General features: G+C 42.9%; 2 protein-coding genes across 6 annotated transcripts in view; both read right to left on the bottom strand.

Moving 5' to 3' along the window:
* Positions 1–805: 805 nt before the first annotated feature.
* On the bottom strand, positions 806–16,336 carry DUT (deoxyuridine triphosphatase). Of its 4 annotated transcripts, none has more exons than XM_044980940.1 (7): positions 16,047–16,336; positions 14,548–14,680; positions 13,482–13,573; positions 9,979–10,023; positions 2,584–2,658; positions 1,654–1,724; positions 806–932 (listed from the first exon to the last, which is right to left on the bottom strand). In XM_044980940.1, the coding sequence occupies exons 1-7, from the start codon at positions 16,066–16,068 to the stop codon at positions 876–878; spliced, it is 495 nt and encodes a 164-aa protein (XP_044836875.1). In that variant the 5' UTR covers positions 16,069–16,336; the 3' UTR covers positions 806–875. The 4 variants fall into 4 exon arrangements, with proteins under 4 accessions (XP_044836875.1, XP_044836873.1, XP_044836872.1 ...); XM_044980938.1 differs by lacking the exon at positions 16,047–16,336 and adding an exon at positions 15,792–16,012; XM_044980937.1 differs by lacking the exon at positions 16,047–16,336 and adding an exon at positions 15,603–15,714.
* A 3,348-nt stretch (positions 16,337–19,684) lies between these two features.
* Positions 19,685–25,982, bottom strand: part of SLC12A1 (solute carrier family 12 member 1) — a 65,809-nt gene continuing 59,511 nt past the window's right edge. For both annotated transcript variants that reach the window (XM_044981125.1, XM_044981124.1), the window contains exons 26-27: positions 23,185–23,252; positions 19,685–20,671 (exon numbers count right to left, since the gene is read on the bottom strand). In XM_044981125.1, coding sequence (XP_044837060.1) covers positions 20,536–20,671; positions 23,185–23,252 — 204 coding nt within the window. In that variant the 3' untranslated portion in view covers positions 19,685–20,535. The remainder of the gene's footprint in view (positions 20,672–23,184; positions 23,253–25,982) is intronic.

Raw genomic sequence — 25,982 nt, forward strand, 5'->3', positions numbered from 1 at the left:
TGAAGTATTTATTCACACTTCACCCTGTATGAACTGTTTTTGTTGGCATGGCAATTCTGTTCTTTGCATGTACTGAAGCCACCTATAGGTGAAGGATTGTATTTACAGATCAAACTGCAACTAAACAAACCTTGTTTGTTGGATGTTGAATGACAGTTTGTCATCTTTACAACATTTGAGGATCATATTTCTCCAACGTAACTGTCTTTTGAACATTATACTGAAGTCTCACAGGCTTATTTACATGAAAGACTTGAGTGTTTAAGCATCTTTTCAATGTCTCATAGTTTGAGAAGGTCACATTTTTACCAGAAAGACAGACTGACAGGACTGCAGAAGTACTGAGTCATTGACAAGTTTTGTATTAAGCAGTCTTTACACCAGGCAGCATCTGGGCATAAGATAAATTCTTAGTTTCCAAAAGAAGAGAGTCGTGTTTTTCTTTAATCTGCGGCAAGACAGTGTCACACACTTTTCTCTTGCAAAAGACTACTTATCTGAAGATGTCAGAAAAATCTAGCTTGCACAAAGGTGACAATGTAATTAGTACCATTAAACTTCCATCTCCATAGAAACGCTGGCTCAGGATCCTAGGAGTTGACAAAAAATACTTTGTCAAATCTCTTGTGCAGATTTCTCTGTACTGCAAGCTAGTATGCTGTTCAACATCACTTGCTATCAGTTTGGAAGTGGACAAAAGGGCAGAGATTTGTAGACGCTTATATAATGCTTGAGTTACAAGTCTCCTTACTTTCACAGATCCTAAAATCCCAACTTCCCTTTTGAAACAATTCTTGAAAGACTGTTTAAAAAAAGAACCTTTAATTTAATAAAATCCAAATACAGTAAGAATTTATTACATCTAACATCTCTCTTCAATTCTGGCCAGTGGAACCGAAGCCACCTGTACCACGTTCAGTGTCATCCAGAACCTGAAAGAAATTAATAAGGTTAGCTTTTTAAAAACTTATGCTTGTAATATACTCATTTGTTTCTTGCATACTCTTCATCTTCCCCACAGAAAAATCAGTACATTTTCTTTTAGAGAGATCTTTACTGCACATGCATAAATAAGCTTCAGTTTTTTAAACTAAAATTAAAGTTCAGTAGTCAACTGAACACTTTAAATATATTTTTACAATATCTTACAGGTCCAAAATAAAGATGTTAGTCTGCCATGTTTTCAATACTTTAAAACTGTAAATTGCATCAATCTCTTCAGTTTATTTCTTTAAATTGGTTGTTTCAGGGTGGGATTATCAGACCATTCCTTCTCTTGCATTGACATGGGCAAATTGCAGTGGTTGTCATAAATTATAGAACTGTAAACAGACATGCCTACAAATGAAATGATTCCAGATTTCTAGTAAAAACCCAAAGCTTATTTGTAATTCTTAAATATAAAAATCACTGATTTTTCAACTCTTCACATCCCCGACCTCCCTAACAGGCTTGTAAAGACATAGAATTAAGTGTTAAACTGCAGACATTTTTCCTTTTTAATTCAAACAATGATAATTTACATGTTGTTATAGGCAGCAACGGAAGTGAATAACTTTTTGAAAAGCCCAATTGTTCTCTGAATTTTGAGAGATTAAATACAGCTCTTCCATATACTCAGACTAATGAAAGTGTTTCATTCCAGTAACTTACTTGAACTTCCTCCAGCTCAGGATAGAAGATGCGTTCACAGATCAGCTGGGCAATTCTGTCCCCTTTTTTAACTTAAGAGAAGTTAATAGGTTATTTTTTAAAACAAACCCAATACAACTTCAATCTCCATATTTAAGACTCCCATAAAACATTATAGCATTAGCATTAAATTCGAAATTTAAATTATGTAGGCATCTGTAGCAATTTGAGTTCAGATTATGCTCAGAAATCTGCACTTTAACCAAGACTAAAACTCACTCAACTTCCCACTAATCACTAAGTTTAGTTTAATAACTTCAGACACAAGTTTTTCAGAAAAATATTTATTATTTTTGCAGACTTTGCATTAAGTGCTCCCTTTTTGAAATGCAACCCTGGTTTCCTCACCTTTCTTTGAATTTCTCTAGATAGATAACTGTCCCCAGAATCAAAATATATTCTGATTACATCTACGAGCACAGGGGAAGTAGAATAGTAAAGCATTGGGGAAGGGGAAGGTAGCATAGCTGATGGTAAGCCATCCCTTTCCCCCACACACTAATCCCCCAGGCTCCAGGGAGGTCTTCATCATTCCCAACTATTGTCCCAGTTGGGTCCATCAGACTGGGACTCCTCTCCTGGTGAACCATAGGGAAATTTGCCAGATGAAAAAATTGCCACTGGGCAGAGCTACTAGTTCAGTCCTGGAGCTACAAGTCTTTCCGTGCCACCTGTTATACTGGGAGCAGAAGACTTCATGGTTGCCTGTTGCAAGGCATGGATAAGGACTTAGTTGATTTTTCCATGTTTACAGGTCAAAGAGGGAGACATATTCTTAACCTTGGGTGAACAGTTAAGGATTATTTTTTTCCTTAGGGAATATGCAAATATCAAATTTAGGTGGCTGATTGCAACTTCAAATACAGGTTTATCCCCCTATCTAACACTTACCTTCAAAATCTTCCTTGCCGAAATTAAAAAGTACAACACCAACATTTCCTCTGTAATCTTCATCAATGACTCCAGCTGTAATAAAGGGAGTAATTCAGAACTGTATCTACAATTGCTGGAGAGATGTTAATATCAAGGAAGAAAAATATTCATGAAATACTAAGTTAGTTAGATTAGTAGATACACTTAATGTGCTGAAATGTATCCACCCATTCTCTAAAGAGAATAGATACAATTTTTAGATAATGTTTAAAATACTGGAATATCCAAATGCAAGTCTAATTTGCAATGATTACGAACTAAAAAGACCCTATCACATTTTTCTAGAGTGTTATTTCTAAAATGTAACATGCGTATTTCAACAAGCATTTAATACCACTGTTAAGTTATATAATGGTTTCTTTTGGCTATCCCATATATAAGATTAAACAAATTTAGCTGAGAAAGGGACTGCATCAAATTGGTTGTCTAGAACAACAGATTTCTTCAGGATTTAAAATGGACACTATTGATGGAAAATGTAGCCTGGCTGTCATATATGAAGTTAAAAATATGATTGGCTATCTTATATTCTTAGCCTTACTGAAGTTCTTCTTTAAATAGAGCATCAGCTAATGTGGAACATTTTCGGAATGGTAGGAGGGTTGAAAGCACATACAGTCCACACAAGCAAGCTTCAAAATACTTACTAAAAATCATTCAGGCCCAGCTATTTAAAGGTATTTAGGTGTTGCTGCACTCAGCATAGCAGTGCATAACTGATTTAAGAGCCTAAATCCCATCAACTGCCAATGGGTGCGGCAACAACTAAGTACCTTATCTGACCAAGTATCTGACCAAGCATCTGAACTACTTAAGACATTTATTGTCTCAAAGTGTTTCTGTTCAGCTAGAAGTAATTTTTTTTCCTGTCCCAGCATATGAACTAGATATTGCTACTTATTACAAAGACTAAGAATGGAACTTGCTAATTTAACATAATCAGAGCTAGTTTTATTTCCAAAAGTAATATACAAAATACTCTAATGGTTCAACATTGCGTATTGATGGATTACTACAGTCCTAGTATTTTTAAAAGCGTAGTCATCCTCTAAAGTTTTATGTACAATGGAGATTTAGACAGCCTGCTTAGATAGATACAAAAATCTAAATTCAGTGCTGCTCTTTGGTTAAAGTTTGTGTCAGAAATCTGTAGAAGAATTCTGGCAATTTCAAACATGCTAATTAAAGCATTAACTCATACACTTAAATAAATTCCCTTCCCATGTAATGCCAAAGCCATGCTTGCAATGCTGGTTTAGATCACACTAGAGCAGACTAGTTACTACTAGTTTACTTTCTAAATCTGTCAGTACTGGTATTTTCTGGGAAAACAGACAATTCATACAGCTCTGCATACATGACCCTCAGGCCTATTCTAGTAATAAAAAGTGGCACTCCTCTGTATTGTGCATACTGGAGACTAATTAACTCTGTAGTGAAGTTCATGTTATTCTTAGAGTCTGGTGTTATAGACAAAACCACTGAGGCTTTTAAAAAACCTGTCTTAATTGTGAATGTTTGTTCTAAAATAAATATCACCAGCCTCTAACAAAAATTGAGTCAAAGTGGGGGGAAAAAGTGAAAATAAGATTAATTGTCTATTTAGGAATCTGCAGTAAACTAAAAATAAAGTTACATTTAGTGACATTCACCTTTTGCTTTACAAAGAAAAGTTGAGAGGGTCATCAATTAGCCTTAGTGCTCAAAAATAAACTAGTTAAACTCAGGAATAATGAGTAGGGAGGAAACCAGTGCCACCACATTAAATAAGATGACCGGGACCATCAGCTAGACCGCTCTCCCCATAGCATCCTAACAGGGATGGGGGAACAAAATCACAATAGTTAAGGGGCAGGTCCCCAGCTAACGTAAACTGGCATAACCCCATTGAGTTAAGCCCCTTTAACGGTTTGTAAAGTGAAACGCCAGAGTCATCGTTTTACTTTTTACAGTTACTTTACCGTAGGTTAAGTTTTAAATTCAGAGTTGTTATAAATTGTTGTTTTATTTAGTGCCAGACTCCAATTTTTGTTGAGAGGAGCAGTTGAGATAGAATGACAAAATAGAGGCACCCATAATTACACACGGTAAAGACAGGGTTTGAGGGGTAAGAACTATCACAATGTTAGTGTAAGAGCCACCAACAAATCTGCAAATTTTGATACAGATATTCGGACTTGTCAGAGCCTAATACATTGTTTGTGCTGATCTAATTGCAGGACTAGCAAAAAGCCCCTAACAGTAATTACAGTGACCTCATCTGCTGGTACACACTAGAACATGTGGGTCTTGAGAAAGAATTGATGTTCAAGGCCTTGGAGGAGGCAAAGGAAGGCTGTGTGTGCATTAGGAAGTCCTTTTCAAATGCAGCAAGCAACGTGGAAGAAGGTACAAAAGCTAGCATGTTGGAGGCTGATTTACACTAGTTGAGGAAGATCTGGCCTGAAGTCTTTCCTTTACCTTTTACTGGCTGGGGCTTTGAAAATAGGAAAGCTTCATAATGCTGCTTCAGTAACCCCATCTCAGCCTACTACTCACTATGACATGCTGAAAGTGTTTGCTGTAAAGTTGCCATCCAAATATTTTCTTTAAAGAACAGGCTCCTGCTTTTTCTGAGTACCCCCTCAAATGTTGCCATGGAGATTTGGCATTGATGTGCCATCTCCATTTCACCACTTCCCTGAAACAAACAGCACACGTAACAGACAAAATAGCCTCCGAATACTGTTTCTTGCTGAGTTAACATTTAACAAACACAGCTCAGGTCTGTTTAATAGATACTCCAACACCTGGCTCCCTAGTACCCAAACTTAAAAACAGCTATCTTGTTCCCAAGTTCTATACTCCAGTATGCATGTGCAACTCCAGCTGAAGTCCACAGGACTTGAATGCATAAATTTTAAGGACTAAATCCTGCCTTGAAGTAATGTTCCAAAAACATCAAATTCAGTCACAGCAAGTTTACCTACACAGAATGTGAGGTATTTTGTAAACTAGTAGAAACCCTTTCTGAAGATGACTAGACTGGCCTTTCGTAAAAGGTGTTATGCACCATTTCTTTCAGTCATAATCCACCCCATTTACTGATTCATTAAGTCTTAACAGCAAGACACAGATTATCATATCCACCTATACAGCCAGAATTTCCAGGTTACACAGAAGTGCTGCCTATGAGCATCATCTGCTCCCCTCTCTTGGACAATCAGAAACTTCTGTACAGGATGGTTAGATAAGGGTGAAGCATTGAACCAACCACCCTCCAAGACAGTCTTTATAGTCTTATGTGATTTCTACACAGAAGTAGAGTGCTTGCAGCAGAGTTAACTGCCACTGGGTCCCTTCAAGCAGCACAGGAGGACTCAGCCAGTGACAGCATGATTCCATGTACTAACAGAGGAAACAGGAAGGAGATCCACCCTCTCTGGGGACACCATCACACCAATCCCCCAGGGCTTGTGAGTTTGGAGGTTTTACTCCCTGTAGTCAGAGCTCTCTTCAAACTCCTACTTGAGGGGAATTTCCTGATTTTTTTTTTTGGTTTGTTTTTTAAAATAGGTTTCAGAGTAGCAGCCGTGTTAGTCTGTATCCGCAAAAAAAACAGGAGTACTTGTGGCACCTTAAAGACTAACAAATTTATTTTAGCATGAGCTTTCGTGAGCTAAAGCTCACTTCTTCGGATGCATAGAATGGAACACACAGACAGGAGATATTTATACATACAGAGAACATGAAAAGGTGGAAGTATGCATACCAACAGGCAGAGTCTAATCAACTGAGATGAGCTATTGTTAGCAGGAGGAAAAAAAACTTTTTGAAGTGATAATTAAGATGGCCCATAGAAGGTGTGAGGAGAACTTAACATAGGGAAATAGATTCAATTGGTGTAATGACCCAACCATTAAAATAGGTTAACTTTGCTATTGAATCCCTCTCGTCTTCTGCGGGTGGGGAAGAGAAAAATATCCTCCCCATGAGTTAAAGGCTACATCTGATAAAAGCCAAGTTAAGAGGGGGAGTTCAGTCAGAGAAATCTGTCAAAACCAGTCCTAGTATTAAAAAAACCCCCACTGAAATCATCATTACACTAGATAGAACCAGTTTAATGATTTAACACCACCACTTAGGGTAAAATTATGAACTAGACAGAGGTTATAAAGATTCTGTAGCCTGATAGGATCTCTTTTTTTAATAGAGCCAGGAATCAAACTCAGGCTATGCAGTGTGTGTGAAAAGTTCTCCTTTTCAGGATGGAATAGAGAAAGATGACTTCTGCCCTGAAAGCATACATGCTATAGACTGGATCTGCCCTTGGAACCTAAATCTAAGATGTGATAACCAACATGATTTTGGAATATGCTGCAGCTAACCTAGTGCTGTGCAGAATGAAGTGGCAAAAATGCTGTCAAAGCCATGCTACTTTCAAGCTCCATTAAAAACACAGCAGGGTAAGAGTTTGCCAAATAGAAAAAGGGTTGGTAAGGAAAGTATTTAAAAAGTATTGCAATAGTGGGTTGGTTTTTGTTTTTTTTAAATTGCGTAAAAGTGCACCACTGAGACCGACCTCCATTTGGTGTTTAAATTACATTGTCTGTATCACAAAATGTAAAGGTACTTTGGGCAGGGAGCTAAAACATCCTCTGTTCTGTATAAGAGGCACTCAATTTAAGTAATTGGTATGGATTAACAGGAGATAGCAGGGCAGAAGTTTGCTCTGCTTAAGGTTAATAGAATCCCAAGAGGTCTGTTACATTGTTCAAAAACATCAAGTTACAACAGCTATACATTCTCTTGAATGCTAGGACACTTTTCTGCATGATCTACTTGGGGTGGAAAGTCATTACTAAGTCATTACTGGAAAAATCATGCATTGGAACTGGCACAGTGAAATACTGACTTCATGCAAAAGCCCTTACTCTGTCAAGACTCTGGCATGTCACTTGTTGGAAAACCATCCACGCCTACCAGATGTGGATTCTGAACAGAATCTTGCATGCTCAGTTTTTTCCCCAGGCCCCTTATTTACAGCCTGGGACCGCTGACAATACATTTGTATTGAAATAAAACATTTCTCTATGTTAAGTGTGCTTACGCGAGACACCGAGATCCAAGAAAACATCAAGGTCTGATTTTTCATAAGAGGCACCCTATCAACTGTCATGATTTTCACTTATGATGTTGAACTGTCATCTTTTTTGAATGCTGAACTCAAAAGTTAAATATGAGATTACAGTTAAAGCACTCAATTCAGAAAATACCAAAGTTACTCTACCCCAACTCTTACCCTGTGTATGCACTGATAGTCTTATTACATGATCACAATTCTTTTTTTTCTACAACCTTAGATGCATAGATCTTATTCTACAATACACTATACCAGATACTCCAGGAAAATATTTCGGTCACATCTTGTCCCTGTTCCTCTTGTTCCATCAGACACACACAGAGAGCTGTCCTGAGGTCAACATAGGGGATTTTCCTTCTGGGGAATCCTATGACGTTAGGCTGGCATAGTGAATATATCAGGGGTAGAGCCAGCCTGTAATATGTTCCAGTGATCCTCAGCTGGTTTACAGGGCCTGTAAGATGTTCTAAGTTATACTGGGAGTGGTTTCAGCTTTGGCTCCAGGATCAGGGGAGGGAAACAAATGGCTTAGATCCATCTCTCCCCACCTCCATGGGTCCTGTGCTGGCTGCAGCTTAGTTGCACCAAGGATCTGGATCTTCATATATAATGACTTGTATTGAGTGTGGTTGATGGGAAGGTGGACCAGCTGGAGCTTCCTTATAACCTACTTATCTTACATATCCTATCTACTGCTATAAGGGAGCTTGTCTGGCAAGTATCTGTAATGACAACTGATATATATTCAGAGGAAAGTATCACATATCCTCACTATTATTCAAAACCACTCTGATTTTACTAGATTTATGCAAAGGTTGAATAATGAGTGGAGTCTAAAATTTAAGTTACTATTCTTTTTCCAAAGCATTTTTTCCTAGAATAACAAAGCAGAAATCTTATCTTTCAAATTTGCCTCTGGGATTCCTTATCTCATTATTTCCCACCAAGTTTTGATTAATAAGATGTAAAACCATAGTATCTTTTACTAGTCAAAGCTAAGTCTTCATCTTAATTAGCCATTTTCTGATTGTGAAGAGCTAGATATGAAAATATATATAAAATTTTCCTTTGCTTATACTGTTAATACTCAGGAATAATGATTTCTTATACCCATTTAAACTTATATGCCAACAACCTTTAAATATTAAACTTTTTGTAAGGGTAAAAATCGGCAAGGAAAAAGATGAATACTCAAACAGAGGAAACTGGCTGTAGAAATAAGTTACTCTTGAAGCCAATATTTTGGTTCTTATAATTATTACTAAGTAGCAGCTAAATAACATGTTTAAGACTATTTCCAATGCATAATAAAAGGACATGGGAGTACAAAGAACAGCAATAAAAGGATGACTAACAGAAGCAAGGACAGTCATAATTAAGTCTAAAATTCTGGGATGATGTTTATAGCTTTGTTAAAGTTCAGGGCAGAAAAAAATAGGTATGAAAGAAACAATTAGTTTTAATCCAAGAAAACAAAAACAATAGGGGATTCAGATCTAACAGGAAAGGTAGTCAGTAGTTAGCTGAGAGTGCAAAACAGCAAGCCCTTTTAGAAAGTTTGAGTCTTACTGAACAAGACAGAAAAATACAAGAACAAGGGGGAAAAAAATCATCCCTAGTACTTAGTTACCGTTTACACTAAACCCCAGAAGTGCGAGAGGTTATGAAAAGGTCTAAATTCAACCCAAATGTAAATGAGTTCATGGCAGAGTTGAATTTGGTCCCAATGCTTTATCTAAACTTGAGAGATACAGAGGAACATATGTTGTACTTAGTTCAATTATCATCATTTGGTTGATGAATGTTTGTTAGACAGGCATTTGGCCCATTAAACACTAGCTACATAGGCATTACTTCAGAGAGAATGTCATTTGGTTACTATTTTCTGAATCTGAAAAAAAATCAATATGCAGATTAGAAAAGAATTATGGCTTTACTGTAGCCCAAAAATGTGACCTAAACTTTCTTTTTACCAGTCCAAATCAATCTGAAAGACTGGTAAGAAAATGAAAACCTTAAACAAGATTCAGTTCAAAACAGTTCGGGAATTTAGATACTGGTATATGATTGAAAATCTTAAATCACGGTTTCCATTTATTTTAATGAAGTCCATAAAAGTAATGTTATTAATGAAGCTGAGTTGTCACTTTATAGTTTTAGTATCTAAATCTCACTTTGAGACATAAAATAAAAGATTTACAGAGACTGTGAAAGGAACATAAACATCTTACCACCAACATCTATGAAGTGTTTTGCAGCTAATCCAGAACGTGGGGCTGGAAAATGAAAAACATTTTTCAAAGTTTAAAAAAACCTTCTGAAAATGATTTTTAGTATGCATTCTATGTACGATAGGTTGCTCAAAATCAGTAAGTCCCACCACCAAAAACTCTGACTTTGCATCTTCCAAAACCTACATGTAATCCTACAAAACGTACAGCAAGAGTCATTACATGGTTGCAATAAGTGACAATATCAACAGTTACAGGCTATAGTAAGATTGCAGATTAAGTAAATTAGGTGTATGATTATTTAGAGTAGCTGAAACGCATTGTTTTATCTTGAAACACCACTAAAAGAAAGGTGGTTCAGACTATGGCTATTTATATTACTCCTTGGCCCTTCTTCATTACCGTTGAAACACCTGTTCCATAGTAATCACCACAAAGAATTCAGGTATAGTGCAATGTACTCTATTTACACAAAACAACAATATACCTAGCTCACTTGAAACTGCAATTCTGGTGTAGCCTGAAACCTATTAACAGATTTTAAATGACAGTTCCTAATGCAAGTTAATTGTTGCTAAGGCTTTACTTCAAGCTGCTTTACTGTGGGGATTAAATGTTACCTTACTAGCTTTATCTATTTCCAGAAAGATTGTACATGTCTCATCTTCAGCCAATTTAAAATCTCCCTTTTTGGAGAATTTTAGTAATAAACAATGATGAAAACACTGTCATTTTCTTAATTTGGGATGGTTGCTGGTCCTTTTTTATTTCATTGAATATTTGAATACACTACATTTAGAACCCACGATAGGCTTCCCCCTTTACCACTTGTAAATCTAAGTACACATAATAATAACAAAGAATGAGAAGTAGTAGCACAAGCCTAAAGTACCTCAATTCTTACATGGAGGAACCACCACTAAAGAACATAGTTGAGACTACAGCCATTTTATCCTTGGCCTTTCTTGAGATTGCCAAGAGGAAACTAGTGCCAACTGTAAAAGTTGTTTTTGTGATAAGACAATCATTATTGAAGTACTTAACCTTCTACAACATAGTATCAAAGCACCTCAAGTATTTAAAAAACAGATACATCCTTTTCCTCCCAGCCTGTGGAAGAAATGGCTTGATTAGTTTATACAAGTTTTCTATGTCTACAACTTGGTGGGGAATCAGGGAGTCAGGGAGCTTTTCATTTAGTTCTGAAAGTGACCATGTTCCAATAGGAACTTGACTAAAATACCATTTAAGTTTTCATAAGCCGGCCAACAGCAATCTGAGTTATTTCCACTAGGGCAGGGGTCTCAAACTCAATTTACCTTAGGGCCAGTGCCAGTCCTCAAATCCTCCTAGCAGGCCAATAATGTCACTGAAGATGGTGTTCAGCAAAGAAAACGTTTATATTGTATTTTTTATTTCAAATTTCTTAGAAATAATAAAACCGTCATACAACTTTATACAATTCTTCGCCTGCCAGAAAGTTTAGTGTTTGCCGGATTCCCGGCAATGTTTCAGTTCTGTCAGTTTATTGATGTTTGGCCTCAGTGACTGAGCAGTTGAAACCTTCAGAATTGCAGCAAGGTGTGCATCAGATAGTTGTTAGGTATTTTGACTTGTTTATATTCAGTGTGAAAAAAAAAGTGATGCTGCCTCCATGGCTGACTCTGCTCAGCAACTAATGATGCTGCCTCCATGGCTGACTCTGCCCGGCAACAAGTGATGGTATCTCTGTCCCTCTCCCCCAGCCAGTGGGAGCTGCAAGGGCAGCACCTGCAGCAGACATTGCCAGTAGTGCAGAGGTGGGCAAACTACAGCCTGCGGGCCACATCAAGCCCACAGGACTGTCCTGCCCAGCCCCTGAGCTCCCGGCTGGGGAGGCTAGTCCACGGCCCCTCCCCCACAACATGCAGCCACATGGGCAGTGCTCTGATCCGCCCCTCCTGCAGGGCTGTGTGGCTTGTGCCCGCCCACCTCCCAGGCTCTCCAATAAGCCAGTCCTGCCTCTCTGAGCACCATGGTAAGGAGGTGGGGAGTTGGATAAGGAGCAGGAGGTCCTGGAGGCAGTCAAGGAACAGGGGGTGGTTGGAGGGGGTGGAGGTTGGGCAGGTCAGGAGACAGGGAACGGGGGAGTCCTTGGGGGTCTGTCAGTGGGCAGGAGTGTGGATAAGATTCAGAGCAGTCAGGGAACAGGGAGTGAAGCAGGGTGGGGTGGGGGGGTTGGAGGGGGGCAGGGCCCAGGGGACAGTTAGGGGACAGGGAGCAGTTGGATATGGTGGATGTTGGGGGCGGGGGGGCAGTCAGGGGACAGGGAATGGAGGGTTGGATAGGCATGGGAGGGCCTGGGGGCCTGTCAGTGGGCAGGGGTGTGGATAGGGTTTAGGGCAGTCAAGGGACAGGGTTTGGATAGGGGGCAGGGTCCTGCAGGGTGGTCCCAGGACAAGGAGTGGGGGGGATTGGATGGGTTAAGGGCTCTGAGGGCAGGCAGGCAGGCAGACGGGAGGCAGGAAGTGGGAGGGGGAGGATAGGGGGTGGGGGTCAGGCTCTTTGGGGAGGCACAGACTTCCCTACCCAGCCCTCCATACCATTTTGCAACCTTGATGTGGCCCTCGGGCCAAAAAGTTTGCCCCCCTCTGCGGTAGCGTATCTGCATGCCTCCTTCCTCCGTGGGCTGCAGTGGGGAGGTTCTCGGGTCGCAGATGGCCTGCGGGCCAGGACCTTGAGACCCCTGCACTAGGGTGTACTAATTAAGTTGTACTGTACTTTGATCAGAATATTGGGGGGGAGGACACTAAGATTTAAAATATTTTAACCAGATCAGCTGCTTTGTCCTACAGTTACTATACATCACTATGCAGTAGAAAAACCCAAAAATTTTCATATAGGTAGGTTCTATTATACTCAAAAATGTGTATAACTTGTTTGATTAGCAAAAGTATTTTACATAGTTTTATGAGTCATCCATCAAATCTTCAAATATTTTCACCAAACGATGTGGTAATAGGTAAGCAGCATGTTACCTAATTGGAGTACCGGGTTAAAGATAATTTAAATTTAGTCACAGTCAATGGGCTGTAGTTAAAAAGGAGTCCAGTAAGGTGCAGTCTCTAACGAGGAATTACACCATTTAACCACATTCACTTCTCCAAAGATTTTACTTTAAGGGGTACACCCCTCCTGTGCAGCCACTCAAACTGGCTTAAGAGCATTCTTGCAAAGGAATGGAACCCATTTAACTAAATCAATATAGAAACAGACTTGGGTAAATGGTACAATTTCTGCATGCAGATGAAGCCTCAAGGCAAGCCACTGTGGCAAGTGAACCTGTTTCAATGAAGTATCAGGAGGTAGCCATGTTAGTTTGTATCCACAAAAAGAACAAGGAGAGTGGTAGCACCTTAAAGACTAACATTTATTTGGGCATAAGCTTTCATGGGTAAAAAACCTCACTTCAGATGCATGTTGTTTTTGTTTCAATGAAGCTTTTCTACAGTCTGCTAACTTACCTACTCTTCCATAACATCCAGAAGGGAGGGAGATCTGAATGTCAGTTTTCACTATAGCCTTTTCCATAGCAGGAATCACATAGTCATAGGCACTAAATAAAAGCAAACAAACATATGTCAACAATTACTTAAAATGTTTTGGGTATGTTCTTCTTTGTAATAGAATGACTAAATTGAGGCATCCATAATTACACATAGTAAAGACAGGGTTTGAGGGGTAAGAACTATCACAATATTAGTGTAAGAGCCACCTACAAATCTGCAAAATTTGATGCAGATATTCAGACTTGGTAGAGTCTAATAAATTGTTTGTGCTGATCTAACCGCAGGACTAGCAAAAGTCTGGTAACAGTAATTACAGTGTCCTCATCTGCTGGTACACACTAGAACATGGGGGTCTTGAGAAAGAATTGATGTTCAAGGCCTTGGAGGAGGCAAAGGAAGGCTGTGTGTGCATTAGGAAGTCCTTTCCAAATGCAGCAAGCAATGTGGAAGAAGGTACAAAAGCTAGCATGTTGGAGACAAAGCAATGGTATGGTGAGCAAAGGCTTAGGGCAAGCAGAAGCCGGTAGGAAGCCAATGAAAGGATTCAAACTGCAAAAGAGGAAGATGCTAGTTGCTGCACGCTGGGTGCCCTGGAGAAGAATAGAAAGAGGAAAAGAGCGAGGCCAACGTGGAGGGGCTGCAGAAGTGGTAAGAGTAAGGCCACTCTCGCGTGCAAACCCCTGCAGACACACGTATTGCGATGTGAGGGGCTGGTGTCTGCACAGAGCACAGCGCTGGGCTAGCTCACCCGGCGGGGGTCTCGCGCCACGCGCCTAGGCCCACGAGCCCTACAACGGAGTGGGCCGCAGACCCCAGCGCCCCGCCACAGGGGAAGCGGGAGATGGTGGCGGGCTCCGCAGGGCGCATGGCAGCCACTCACCCTCTACCCAGGAGAGGCCGCTCCGCTCACCGCGCGCGCCCTCGGGGCTGCTGAGCCCTCGCCGAGGGGGGGGGGGGGAGCTACGGGGGCTGATCCCGGCGGCGGGCTCTCGGGCAGGACACGGGGCGGGCCGCCCCTCACCTGTATAGGTCGTAGCCAGCGGCGCGGGCCGAGCCCCGGGACGGGGCGGACGCGTTCTCGGAGAGCTTGGCGAAGCGGAGCCGCAGGTCAGGCTCCGAGGCCTTGAGTCTCTTGCTGGGGGAGGCGGCGGGGTCTGCTCCGGAGCACGGCATGGGGAGAGCGGGTGAGGGAGACAGAGCTGAGCGAAGGGGAAGCGCCGGTGTTTCCCGCCCGCGCCCTCCGAACCGTTACCGCGCCCCGGCCCGGCCCATGAGGCGGAGTCAGCCCCCCCCCGCCGCCGCCGCCGCCGCCGCCGCAAGCACAGAATGGGCTCTCCCGACCCCACCCCCTCAGCCGGCGGGCCCCGCCCCTACTCCGGTACCCTGTAGCCTCGCTAAGGGGCTGTGGCCAGGCCGGAAGCTCCACAGGGACACCCCGTCAGCCGCGCGTCCTGCAGCACCGGAGCCCTGCTATCCTCCCGCCCCCGTAAAGCCCCGGAGCTGTGCAATGTGCCATCTCCCCCCCCCCCCGCCGCCCAAAACACCACCCGGGCCTGCAGCACCGGAGCCCTGCCATCCTCCCGCCCCCGTAAAGCCCCGGAGCTGTGCAATGTGCCATCTCCCCCCCCCCCCCCAACACCACCCGGGCCTGCAGCACCGGAGCCCTGCTATCCTCCCGCCCCCGTAAAGCCCCGGAGCTGTGCAATGTGCCATCTCCTCCCCCCACCCGGGCCTGCAGCACCGGAGCCCTGCTATCCTCCCGCCCCCGTAAAGCCCCGGAGCTGTGCAATGTGCCATCTCCTCCCCCCACCCGGGCCTGCAGCACCGGAGCCCTGCTATCCTCCCGCCCCCGTAAAGCCCCGGAGCTGTGCAATGTGCCATCTCCCCCCCGCCGCCCAAAACACCATCCGGGCCTGCAGCACCGGAGCCCTGCCATCTTACCACCACCCTGTCGCCGCCCCCCATAACCACCACCCGGCCCTGCAGCACGGGAGTCCTGCAACGCAGCCCTGCCATTTTCTCCCCACCGCCGTACAAAACCTCTACCCCGCCCCTCAGAGCCTGCAGCACTTGAACCTGCAACTCCCCCGACCCGGCAACATCGGAGCCCTGCAACCCCCCACCCCCGCCTTGGTCCTGCAAAACCAGGCTGCAGCTCGCTTCCGCGCCCCATGCCGTGCGGCCCCTCTCCGGATCGTGCTGCGGCGCCAGGGCCGCGCTGCACAGGGTTAATATCTCCGCAGCCCCTCGCTCCCCTCCCCTTACTGTGTCCGCGGAGGAGCTGCCCGAGGAGGCGCTTGCCCAGCATGGCGCCTGCCGCAGCTCGGGGGAGGGAGGAACTAGCTGCTCAACAGCCGCGAAGGCCGGGCTGTCTCGTGCCTGGCTGTAGGCCTCGTTTGGCGCACGCAGCCGCCCCCGGTAATCACCGGCCAGTGCAGTGATTGCGGCCGCTGCCTGTCCATTGAGGGCCAGACCGCGCCTTCCGCGCTGGCCGCTTTGTACCCACCCCTGAGGCATCACCTCGGCCGTGGTCTCCGCTCATGAGCTGGCGGGAGGTGGGAGCCGCCCAGGAAAACTCAGGGTGCTGCAGGTAGCGGGGTCGGCTTGTTCCGTAGGCAGCTCCTGCCCCTGCACAGGGCAACTGTGAGGTACAGCGTCTCAGGTGAGATGTAGAACTAATGTCACGGATCAGTAAAGATCCCGTGGTACTTTCCACAGGGATCAAAACAATATCTCTAGTGCCCTGGCTGAAATTCACAGGTAAACACACCGGCCAGGCCCGTTAGGGGCTTTCCCTACACAAGCAGCGACATCTGTTTGAGAAACCCTGACCAAGGAGTCACCAAAAAGAGATACACAAATAGCAGGAAAGACTTCCTGACTGTAAGAACAGTAGGGCAATGGCACAGACTACCTAGGAAGATTGTGGAGGTTTTCAAAACAAGGCTGGCATCTGTCAGGAATGATTTCTGGCATCTGTCTGGAATGATTTAGAGACAATAGACACAACAAATCCTGCATCTTGGCAGGGAGTTAGACTAGATGACCTTGCAGTCCTTTCAAACTCTATGATTCATGTGAAATCTTAAAATCATGTGAAAGTGAAAAGAGCATAAGGAAAAGGGGTAAATACAGAAAGAGCGAGAATGAATGTTGTAGAAGTGTGCCTACTATTTCCAGCTAATGGACTTTCAGATTATAAAATAAATAGCAAGAAGTGAAGCTAAATCTTTGTCTAATTAGGCATTTTCTAGTCCTCCCTTTCATACCATGAGGGAAAAGAGGAAATGCTACTCCTGGGGAATTCTACACCACTGCACACATGCAGAATTCATGTTCCCCACTGATTTTTTTCCCCCCTGCGGAAAATACATTCTGCCAGAGAGGTGCTGCAGTTACACCTTTTGCCCACCCTGGGCTGCTGTGGTGTCAGAACAGAAGGCAGCCAGCCCTGGAGAAGCTGTGTTCCTCATAGTACCCTGCTTGTGGGGCCAGGTGAGGAGGCACAGGATTGGGGGCAGGGGGCACAAGGGGCTGCTCATGGGTCACATAGGTTCAGAAGGGCTAGTGTGGGGGACAGACTGGTATGGGCTGAGTGGGGGTGCAGGGACATGGAAAGGGTGTGGCTGAGTGGAGGTGCAGGAACACGGGGGAGGGGATGCAGGGACGCTTGGGAACAGGAAGAGGGGTTACTGAGTAGGGGTGCAGGGATATGGGGACCGGAGGGGGTGGCTGAGTGGGGGTGCAGGGATACATGGGGATGGGGGAGGAAGGGTGGCTGAATGGGAGTACAGGGACACATGGGGGGACTGGGCAGATGTGCCTGACTGAATGTGAGAGGCTAGAGGTCAGCCAGAGTCTGCATGAAGGTTCCCCGACTCCCTAATGATCTCTCGTCCTCTTCCCCCTCCCCCCCAGAAAATCAACTGTTCTATACTTCTCCCACTCACACCCACTAATCTTCCAGGTTCACTCCCAAGCTCCTTCCCAGCAATTACTTCCCTCTCCCTCAGCTCCTCCATTACCCCTGACTCCCCCAAGCCCTTGCAGTGCTTCTGAGGGGTGCAGGAAATACATTTCTGTATTGTAGTTTTAATGAATTATTACTCAAAGTTCTGTATTAATATTCCTAGTAAGGAACCTATTTGTCAAAAAACATTTCCTGAATCTTTTTTTGTTGTCTGTATTGCTACAGACATACCTCCTGAGAGATATTTTGAAATAAATTACCAAAATAATTGAAACTGGTGTGATTATATTATTTTGACAACTAAAATGTGCAGAATTTTGCAGATTTTTAAAATATTGTGCTCAGAATTTTTTATTTTTTGGCTCATAATTCCCCCACGAGTAAAATGCTTGCATACTTGTCTTTTCAAGTGTCATTTGTAATTAAAGTTACTATAGAGACAAGAAGGGTGAGGTAATATCTTTCATTAGACCAACATCTGTTGGTGAGAGAGGTATGCTTTTGAGTTTACACACACACCTCTTTTCCCTGCCCATTGTGTGTTCTGTAATCTGGGGGACCTGGCTCCTGGTGGGGTGTCTGAGCCTCTCTCCATGTGAGCTGGGATCTGGGCGAAGGCTGAAGGTAATGCAGATTTAAACATCTGCAGTCCAGAAAATGAATAGTTAAAGTACAAACACCCCAGGAGGTGAGGGGGCAGGACTGGCCATAGTGTGTGTAGGTCAGGGGACTGGTTTAAAAGGGGTGAACTGGGTGAACCTGGGGCATGGGTGAGGAAGCCTGGCTGAAGCAGGGGCAGGAGTTGCAGCTGTGGGTGAGTATTGGGAGTGAGAGGTCCAGCTCAGGGTGCCGTAATGTGGTGTGGCCCTCCAATAAGCTGCTGGCTGTGTTGTGTACACGGCAGCAGAAGGTAGGAAACAGCAAGGATCAACATCTTACATGTTAATAGCTGCTACAGTGCTCACTAATGGCTTAATGGGAAGGGGAAGGTGAGCTGAAAATGTTGGGAGTGGGGGGCTATATGTTGCAGGGAATGGTGGGGAAAGGGGGTAAAGAAGGAGTGAGATATACTAGTCTTTTCACATGCTTAAAGTTGCTGTAACCAACATGTTATGAAGCTGAGACATAGACCATAGATGAAATTTCTCTCTCTGGTCCTGTTAGCAGATACACATTGCAAACATTTCAAAGTATGACCATTATCCCCAGTCCACTGTAACAAAATGTACGGGAGCAGCACTTAAGAATCACATAGCAGCCATGTGGCCAAGGGCAAAGACCACTGGCCTGGAACTATTCTTAGCTCTGCTGCTGGGTGACCTTGGGTGACTTGTTAGGCGTCAGTTTCCCATCTGTAACATTCTTTGAGATCTAATGTTGAAAAGCACTATATAAAAACTAGGTCTTTTGATTATTACCTAACCACAGTAGCATATCAGCTGCAAACCCAGGTGAGAATTACAAATGCCTAATTGAGCACTAACTCCTACCAACAAACATTTCCCTTTCTGCTTAAAAAACCAAGGAAATTAAATGGCAATACCTTCATTAATGCAGAGTTAAGGTTGCCCAGCAGTAGCTTGTGCCCTTTCAGAATGTCAAGTTCAGAAAACTCAAACTTTAGAAAATAAGGAACTACAGAGCTAAGGTGTATGCCCATGTAACCTTAACTCTGCCGCCTTTTGAGTGATGCCTCAACATGCCCATACTCATGCACTGCTTTAAAGTGGGAAGCGATTGTTAAATTTCACAAGTGTGGTATTCTGTCAGCAGAGTAGGCTAAGTGTGTGAGCGTAGGGCAGGTGCAGGTAGCTCCTTTTCTTTACAATGAAAAGACACAGTGCAAGGATGTGTGATAAGGGGTTTGGGGTCATTTGTTTAACTATACCTTTTAGTAATTTGTAGTTTAAATATTAATTATACATATATTTTCTCTCTAATGGAAATAAAATAGCTTTTTTAATGATAATGCATGAGATAATATAGTACTGTAATATTCCAGAATATACTATAGAAAGAACATGACACACAGATAGTTTAGTGGACTTCAATTATTCATTTCAAGTTAAAATGTTTAACAGATGTTCTTTAGAAAGCCCAGCAATTAAAGGAATAATCTCTTTTGACCAGGAAAATTAAGACATTCAACTAAAGAGTAAATGTAATGTTTATTTTATTATAAGTTGTTTTGCAATTTGCCAAATCAGTATAAAATGTGATCCTCTAAATCATATGAGAGTATACATTTGGGAAAACCACAGTGTTCATAACAAATCTTAACAGAATGTTACTTTAGTATTTCATTAACTTCACTTTTAAATCTATTTCATAACCATATGTGATTATTGCAATTATACATTTAATTTGGTTGCATACAATAGTTTGAAAATTCATGATCAGCGATTATAATTTAGAAACTAATTTTCCATAAATCTAACTTTCCTGTTTCTCAGCTAGTTGGTTAGAAACTGTTTGCAAATAATGTCTTCTGAGTAACTGGCAAATATATTTGGTAGGTGTCTAAGATAGATACATAGTACATTTTTATATAGTCAGTAATTTGAGAAATGATATCATTGGGAAACGCAGCTTAAACAGACTATTTTAAGGTATATATCTATATTACATTAAATTATCATTTTTAGTCAAATGCAATTAAACTTTAGAGAGATTGTCAATATGGGTTGATGTTATTGTCATTCTCCTTCACATATAGCTATCAGCAGCGATGTCAGCACAGTTCTGAAAGTAGTGTTTGTTTAAATAATTTCTGCCCCTCCTGTTAATTGGGTCTTCAGTAACAAAGCCCAAAGCATTTTAGATTCTATATAAATAGTAGCTTTTTAAATTTTTGGTGACAGATATGTGGCACATAGTTGTTCTTTTAAAAACAGGATATTTATGATATGGAGGACATTCTCCATCAGTAGGTAAAATTCTGGGTCTAAACTACTCAATAGTGTCTCTTTAGTATGGCTTTGTCTTTAAAAATACCTGTGTTGAAATCAAACATACTGTATTCTAGGTATTTATATTTTTCTAGGAGTAAAAAGTTAGTACATTTTTGTGGTTGCCCCTGACCAGTAAGATTGGAGGCAGGTTCTTTGAGAGAATTTCTAACCAAGCCATATACAGGTGATCAGACACTACTCCTTTTCTTGCCACTGGCAAGCTCCTGTTGAAGTAAAAAGAGGAGTAACATTAATGCTATAAATATAGGGTAACCCTGATAATATGCTTTTCAATAAATACTATCTTGAGTAGAAAACTATAACCAATCTACTTAAAACAATCACACAGCCTAAGCATGAACATTCAAAATGTTAATCTTATAATATATGGGGTTTCTCTTAGGCCCTGATCCTGAATCACTTACATGTGTATTTAGTTTTTCTAATGTGAGTAATCCCAATGAAATCAATGGGGCTGCTCATGATAGTAAAGTTAAGCATATAAAGTTAAGTGTTTGCAGGATTGGGGTAATAGAAATCACAAATTAGTTATATGTCTAGCTTGATAAGAATCAGAGGAGAGAAAATATAAAACTGATAAGTCATACATTCCATCTGCTTTGTATCAGTCAAGGTCTGCTCTAAATTATTTTATGATAGTTTATTCCTGAGAGATCTGGGTTGTACAATATAGAGTAATTTTCCATATACTGTATACTGCAAATGCAGTTTTTGCTTCTAGGAGATTGTGTTAGTAGCAGAGTCAGAGAGGCTTATCAAAACAAAACAGTATATGAAGCTTATTCAAGCACTTAAATTGTGGTTCTGCTCTAAAAAGTGGCTCTCTTAAAAATAGCTTCATGGTTCCATGTGTATTGGTTATTCTATTTGTCGAGTTCACAAGTAAGCATTTTTTCTAATTGCCATTCCTGCACAATCATCAACCTGGACCCTAAAAGTACATATTTCTGATTCTTAGATCCTCACCTAAAGATTCTTCAATCCAAATTATACCCCGAGTAAAACCTGTGCAATTCCTTCTCTGGGGGAATTCTGTGCCAGTGCACACGTGCAAAATTTATGTCCCCTGCAGATTTCTTTGCTTCCCCGCAGAAATATGACTTTCTGATGGGGAGAAGCAAGGGGAAGCCACAAGAGCGGTAGAGAGGTAAATCACTGTAGTGCAGGGGGCGGGACTGGGGAAGACCTGGCTCCCTACCCTGCATGGGGCTCAGTTGCTAGTCCTGGCTGGGCTGGGGAGGATGGGACTTCCTCTTCCCCTGCACAGCATCTGGGGCTGGGTCATACCCAGCCCCAGATTTCTCCCGCAGCTGCAGGAAGCTCTGCAAACTCTCCCCCCACTCCTGCCTCCTGTACCCATCACTCCTCAGCTGCAGGAGAAGGATCCCTGTACAGGGAGCTGCTCCCCCACCTACCCAACCCCCGTGCATCCAGAACCCCTCATACCCAGACCCTCCCGTTGATCCTTTCACCCCACACTCAGAATTCCTCATGATGAGCCTCACTCCCCCTGCACCTGGACCACCCTGACGAGCCACCCTCACCCAGATCGCCACCTCACTAAGCCCCAATCAGCCACACCTGGATCCCCACCCACTAAGCCCCATTCCCCCAGCATCTGGACCCCCCGTGCTCCCCACATCCAGACCCCCCTGCCAAGTTCTATCCCCCTCTCACATCCAGACCCCCCCTACTGAGCCCCAACCACCTTTACCTGGACCTCTCTGCAGAATCCCATTACTATTGCACCCAGAACCCCATAAGAAGCCCCATGTGCACCCAGATCCCCCAGTGAGCTGCTCACACTCAGATTGCCCCACACAGAGCCCTCTCAACCCACACCTGGATCCCCCCACACTAAGCCCCTCCACACTTGGATCCTGTCTTGCTGTGCCTGCCTGCCCACAACTGGTGCACCTGGCATGGAGGAGGGGTGTTTGCTCTGTGTCAGGGTTCGGTGCAGCCTCACCACTGAGTCCATGTCCGGGGTGGGGGGAGCTGCACAGTGAACTCCCACCTCTGTGCAGCCAGTAGCCTGAGCTGCTCAATGCCATGTTGGAGCCTCCATATTTATTTGGCAAATAAAATTTGCAGAATTTTAAAATATTGTGCTCGGAATTTTTAATTTTTAGGTGCAGAATGCCCTCAGGAGTAAATTCCATTGTCCTCACTGGGTTTTCCCTGGGGAAAAACAGATTGGTCCTGCAATTTGAACCTAGCTAACAATTCTGGTTATGATTCATAAACCAAAAGAAGAATTCTCTCTCTCTCTCTCTCTCTCTCTGATATCAGTTGACTTTGCAATGTTAAAGATAGCGAATTATTTTTGCCACGATAGTAAGCAGATACAACTCTGAATATGCAGAGAGTAACTTTGTTGGGTAGGAAGATGCCATTTTCATATAATTCTTTTTCAGAGTAGAACCTCATTTTAAGATGCAAAGAACTGTTAACTAAGAGTGAGCTTCAGCTTCGTCCAGAGAACCAGCATGAGGCTTGTGCACAGCTTAAGTTCCACAAAAGTCCTCAAAATAAGCTTAAAAGGGACTTAAATGATACATAGCCCTTGTGCTGGACCTCTGGACAGAAATGAATTTCACTCTGAGTGAATTAACATACATCTTTCTGTTGCTTAAAAAAACACAACAACAACAACAAAAAACCCCTATATACAGGTTAACTTATTCATTTTCTGAGTTAAAATTGTGCAACTTACAGGACAACGAGATTAGCAGCCCTAGAGTGTTCCTGTAAGAGTTCATTCAAACGGACCTGACGGTAACTCTGGGGGGGAAATTAGATTCCATTAGACAATACAGTTTCCTGGGTGTGGAAATTACTCTGTGTGTTTGAGACAAAATGTACCCCTTTATTCACACCCTATGCACTATTGTAATAATCTTTGTATAAAGTATGCCTTCTAAGGTATCTTTCAAAAACTCATCATTTGCTGATCAGTATCATCCTGATAAAATATGTGTGGCGACATTGCATGTGAAATTATAAGATTCCACTGGATGGTGTTATTAACACATGTTCCAAACTGAGGTTGGCAAACAGGTCTTTCTTAAACAAAGGAAAGGGTGGTCTGCTTAATTTGCATTTAAGCAGTAAACAGAGTCATCAAGCAGGAAGAGAAACAAAAGAAGCTCAATCAGATGAGGAAAAAGCAGGGAACATCCTTCCACCTAGACTTTTCGTCTGCTGTTACCCAGCTGGAAATGTTTTTCAAGAAGACTGAAACTATAAATAGGAGGGACAAATGCCCCAAGGGACACCTCTCTCTCTCTCTCTCTCTCCCTGCCCATCACATTCACTGCACCTGAAGCAACGGAGGAAGTTTTTGCTGGTCTCTTGAGAGAAGGGATCCTGACCTATGACATTTGGTCAGTACAACTGCTGAAAATATGTGGTGAGAAAATTTGCTTTGAATTTAAAATAGTTTGTTAAATTAGGCACCAGTAGTGTTTTATCTTTATTTCTCTTGTAACCATTTCTGACTTTTATGCCTCATTACTTGCATTCACTTAAAATGTATCTCTGTAGTTAATAAGCTTGTTTTATTGTTTTATCTAATCTATTGTGTTTAAATTCAAGTGTCTGGGAAACTCCATTGGGGTGGCAAGTTGTGTGCATATTATTTCTATTAAAGAAATAACAGACTTAATATAACTGTATTCTCCAGGAGGTGGCGGGGCAGTACAGGACATACATTTCTGGGGGGAATCTAAGACTGAGGGTGTGTTGGAGTCACTCTGCAGTATAACCAAGGCTGGGGAGAGCCAGAGTAACCCAAGTGTGGATGACAGGCTGCAGTTGCACACAGACACTCGGGTGTGGCTTGCATGCTGGCAGGCTGTTTGTGAGCAGCCCAGGTGGGAACTTCTTCAGCAAGGCATCCAGGGTTGCAGGGCAGGGGAGACACAGGTGCTCATTAGACTGGATTGTACCTGTGTATGTCACAGTGGTAACATACCAGAGCTTGAGAAGCCATGGGTTATTTTGGTCAAATATTTGACAATGGATTATGGCTGTCGTATATTTCTTTGACTGTGGATTATGGCAGTAGATTACTTATTATGACTGTTTGGGGAAACTCCTGTCTGTAGTTGTAGTTTAATTTGTTACTACATTTAATTTGTTAGGTGCCCAGGTGCCATCTCAATGGGTATAAAAATAAGAACATAAAAACGGCCATATTGAGTCAGACCAAAGATCCATCTAGCCCACTATCCTGTCTTCCGACAGTAGCCAATGCCAAGTGCCCCAAAGGGAATGAACAGAACAGATCCATTCCTTGTTGCCCATTCCCAGCTTCTGGCAAACAGAGGCTTGGGACACCATCCCTGCCCATTCTGGCTAATAGCCATTGCAGGACCTATCCTTGATGAACTTATCTAGTCCTTTTTTGAATGCTGTTATAATCTTGGCCTTCAGAACATCCTCTGGCAAGGAGTTCCACAGGTTGACTGTGCGTTGTGTGAAAAATTATGTAAATAAATAAACCACCTTGCAACCAGGGGCGGCTCCAGGCCCCAGCACGCCAAGCGCGTGCTTGGGGCGGCATGCCGCGGGGGGCGCTCTGCCGGTCGCTGGCAGGCGGCTCCGGTGGACCTCCCGCAGACATGCCCGCGGAGGGTCCGCTGGTCCCGCGGCTTTGGTGGAGCATCCGCAGGCACGTCTGCGGGAGGTCCACTGGAGCCGCGGGACTGGCGACTGGCAGAGCGCCCCCCGCGGCGTACCACCGTGCTTGGGGCGGCAAAATGGCTAGAGCCGCCCCTGCTTGCAACCTAGCAGAGGTTATTCATTTTACTAAAACTTTCTAGAGGACTGATCGTAATATATAAAGAGTAAAAATATTATAGTTGTTTCATGTATTTTTATGGACTATAACCACTTGCATTCATGAATGCTATATTGCGGTTCAACCAGGATTATATCAAAGTCAGACTGAGTTTCCAAAGGCTTCCAAAACACAATACACATAAAAGAGAAGAAAAGAACATGGAAGACTAATGTCAATTGGTGCCTAACGCCTAATAGGTTTTAAATTGGGACTCTGTACAGGTGTGAATTTCACCTCCAAGGAGTTTGATATAGCCTCCTCATCCTAATACACCTGTCCAATACTCTAGAGAAAGGAAAAATAAATAAACTATGGTTCATATCAATCTGTTTTTAAGGAATATTCTGTCTCAATTTGAAATCTTGCCCTCAATTTAATCCTGTGTATAATGAATAAGAATCACCATAATTTAGTTAAGCATTTAATCCCATGTATGATACCTTAAAGTGCCACTGGTATCTGAATAACTACTATTATTTTCCTCTCTAATTTTAATCCTGGTTCTAATCGTGGTCAGAGAATTCCAGCGTTTGATTAACCCCTGAGCATGGTTTAAAACAAATAAAAGGAAGTTCTTCTTCACGCAGCGCACAGTCAACTTGTGGAACTCCTTACCTGAGGAGATTGTGAAGGCTAGGACTATAACAATGTTTAAAAGGGAACTGGAT

Source organism: Mauremys mutica, chromosome 11 (assembly GCF_020497125.1).
Source record: "Mauremys mutica isolate MM-2020 ecotype Southern chromosome 11, ASM2049712v1, whole genome shotgun sequence".
Taxonomy (NCBI): domain Eukaryota; kingdom Metazoa; phylum Chordata; order Testudines; family Geoemydidae; genus Mauremys; species Mauremys mutica.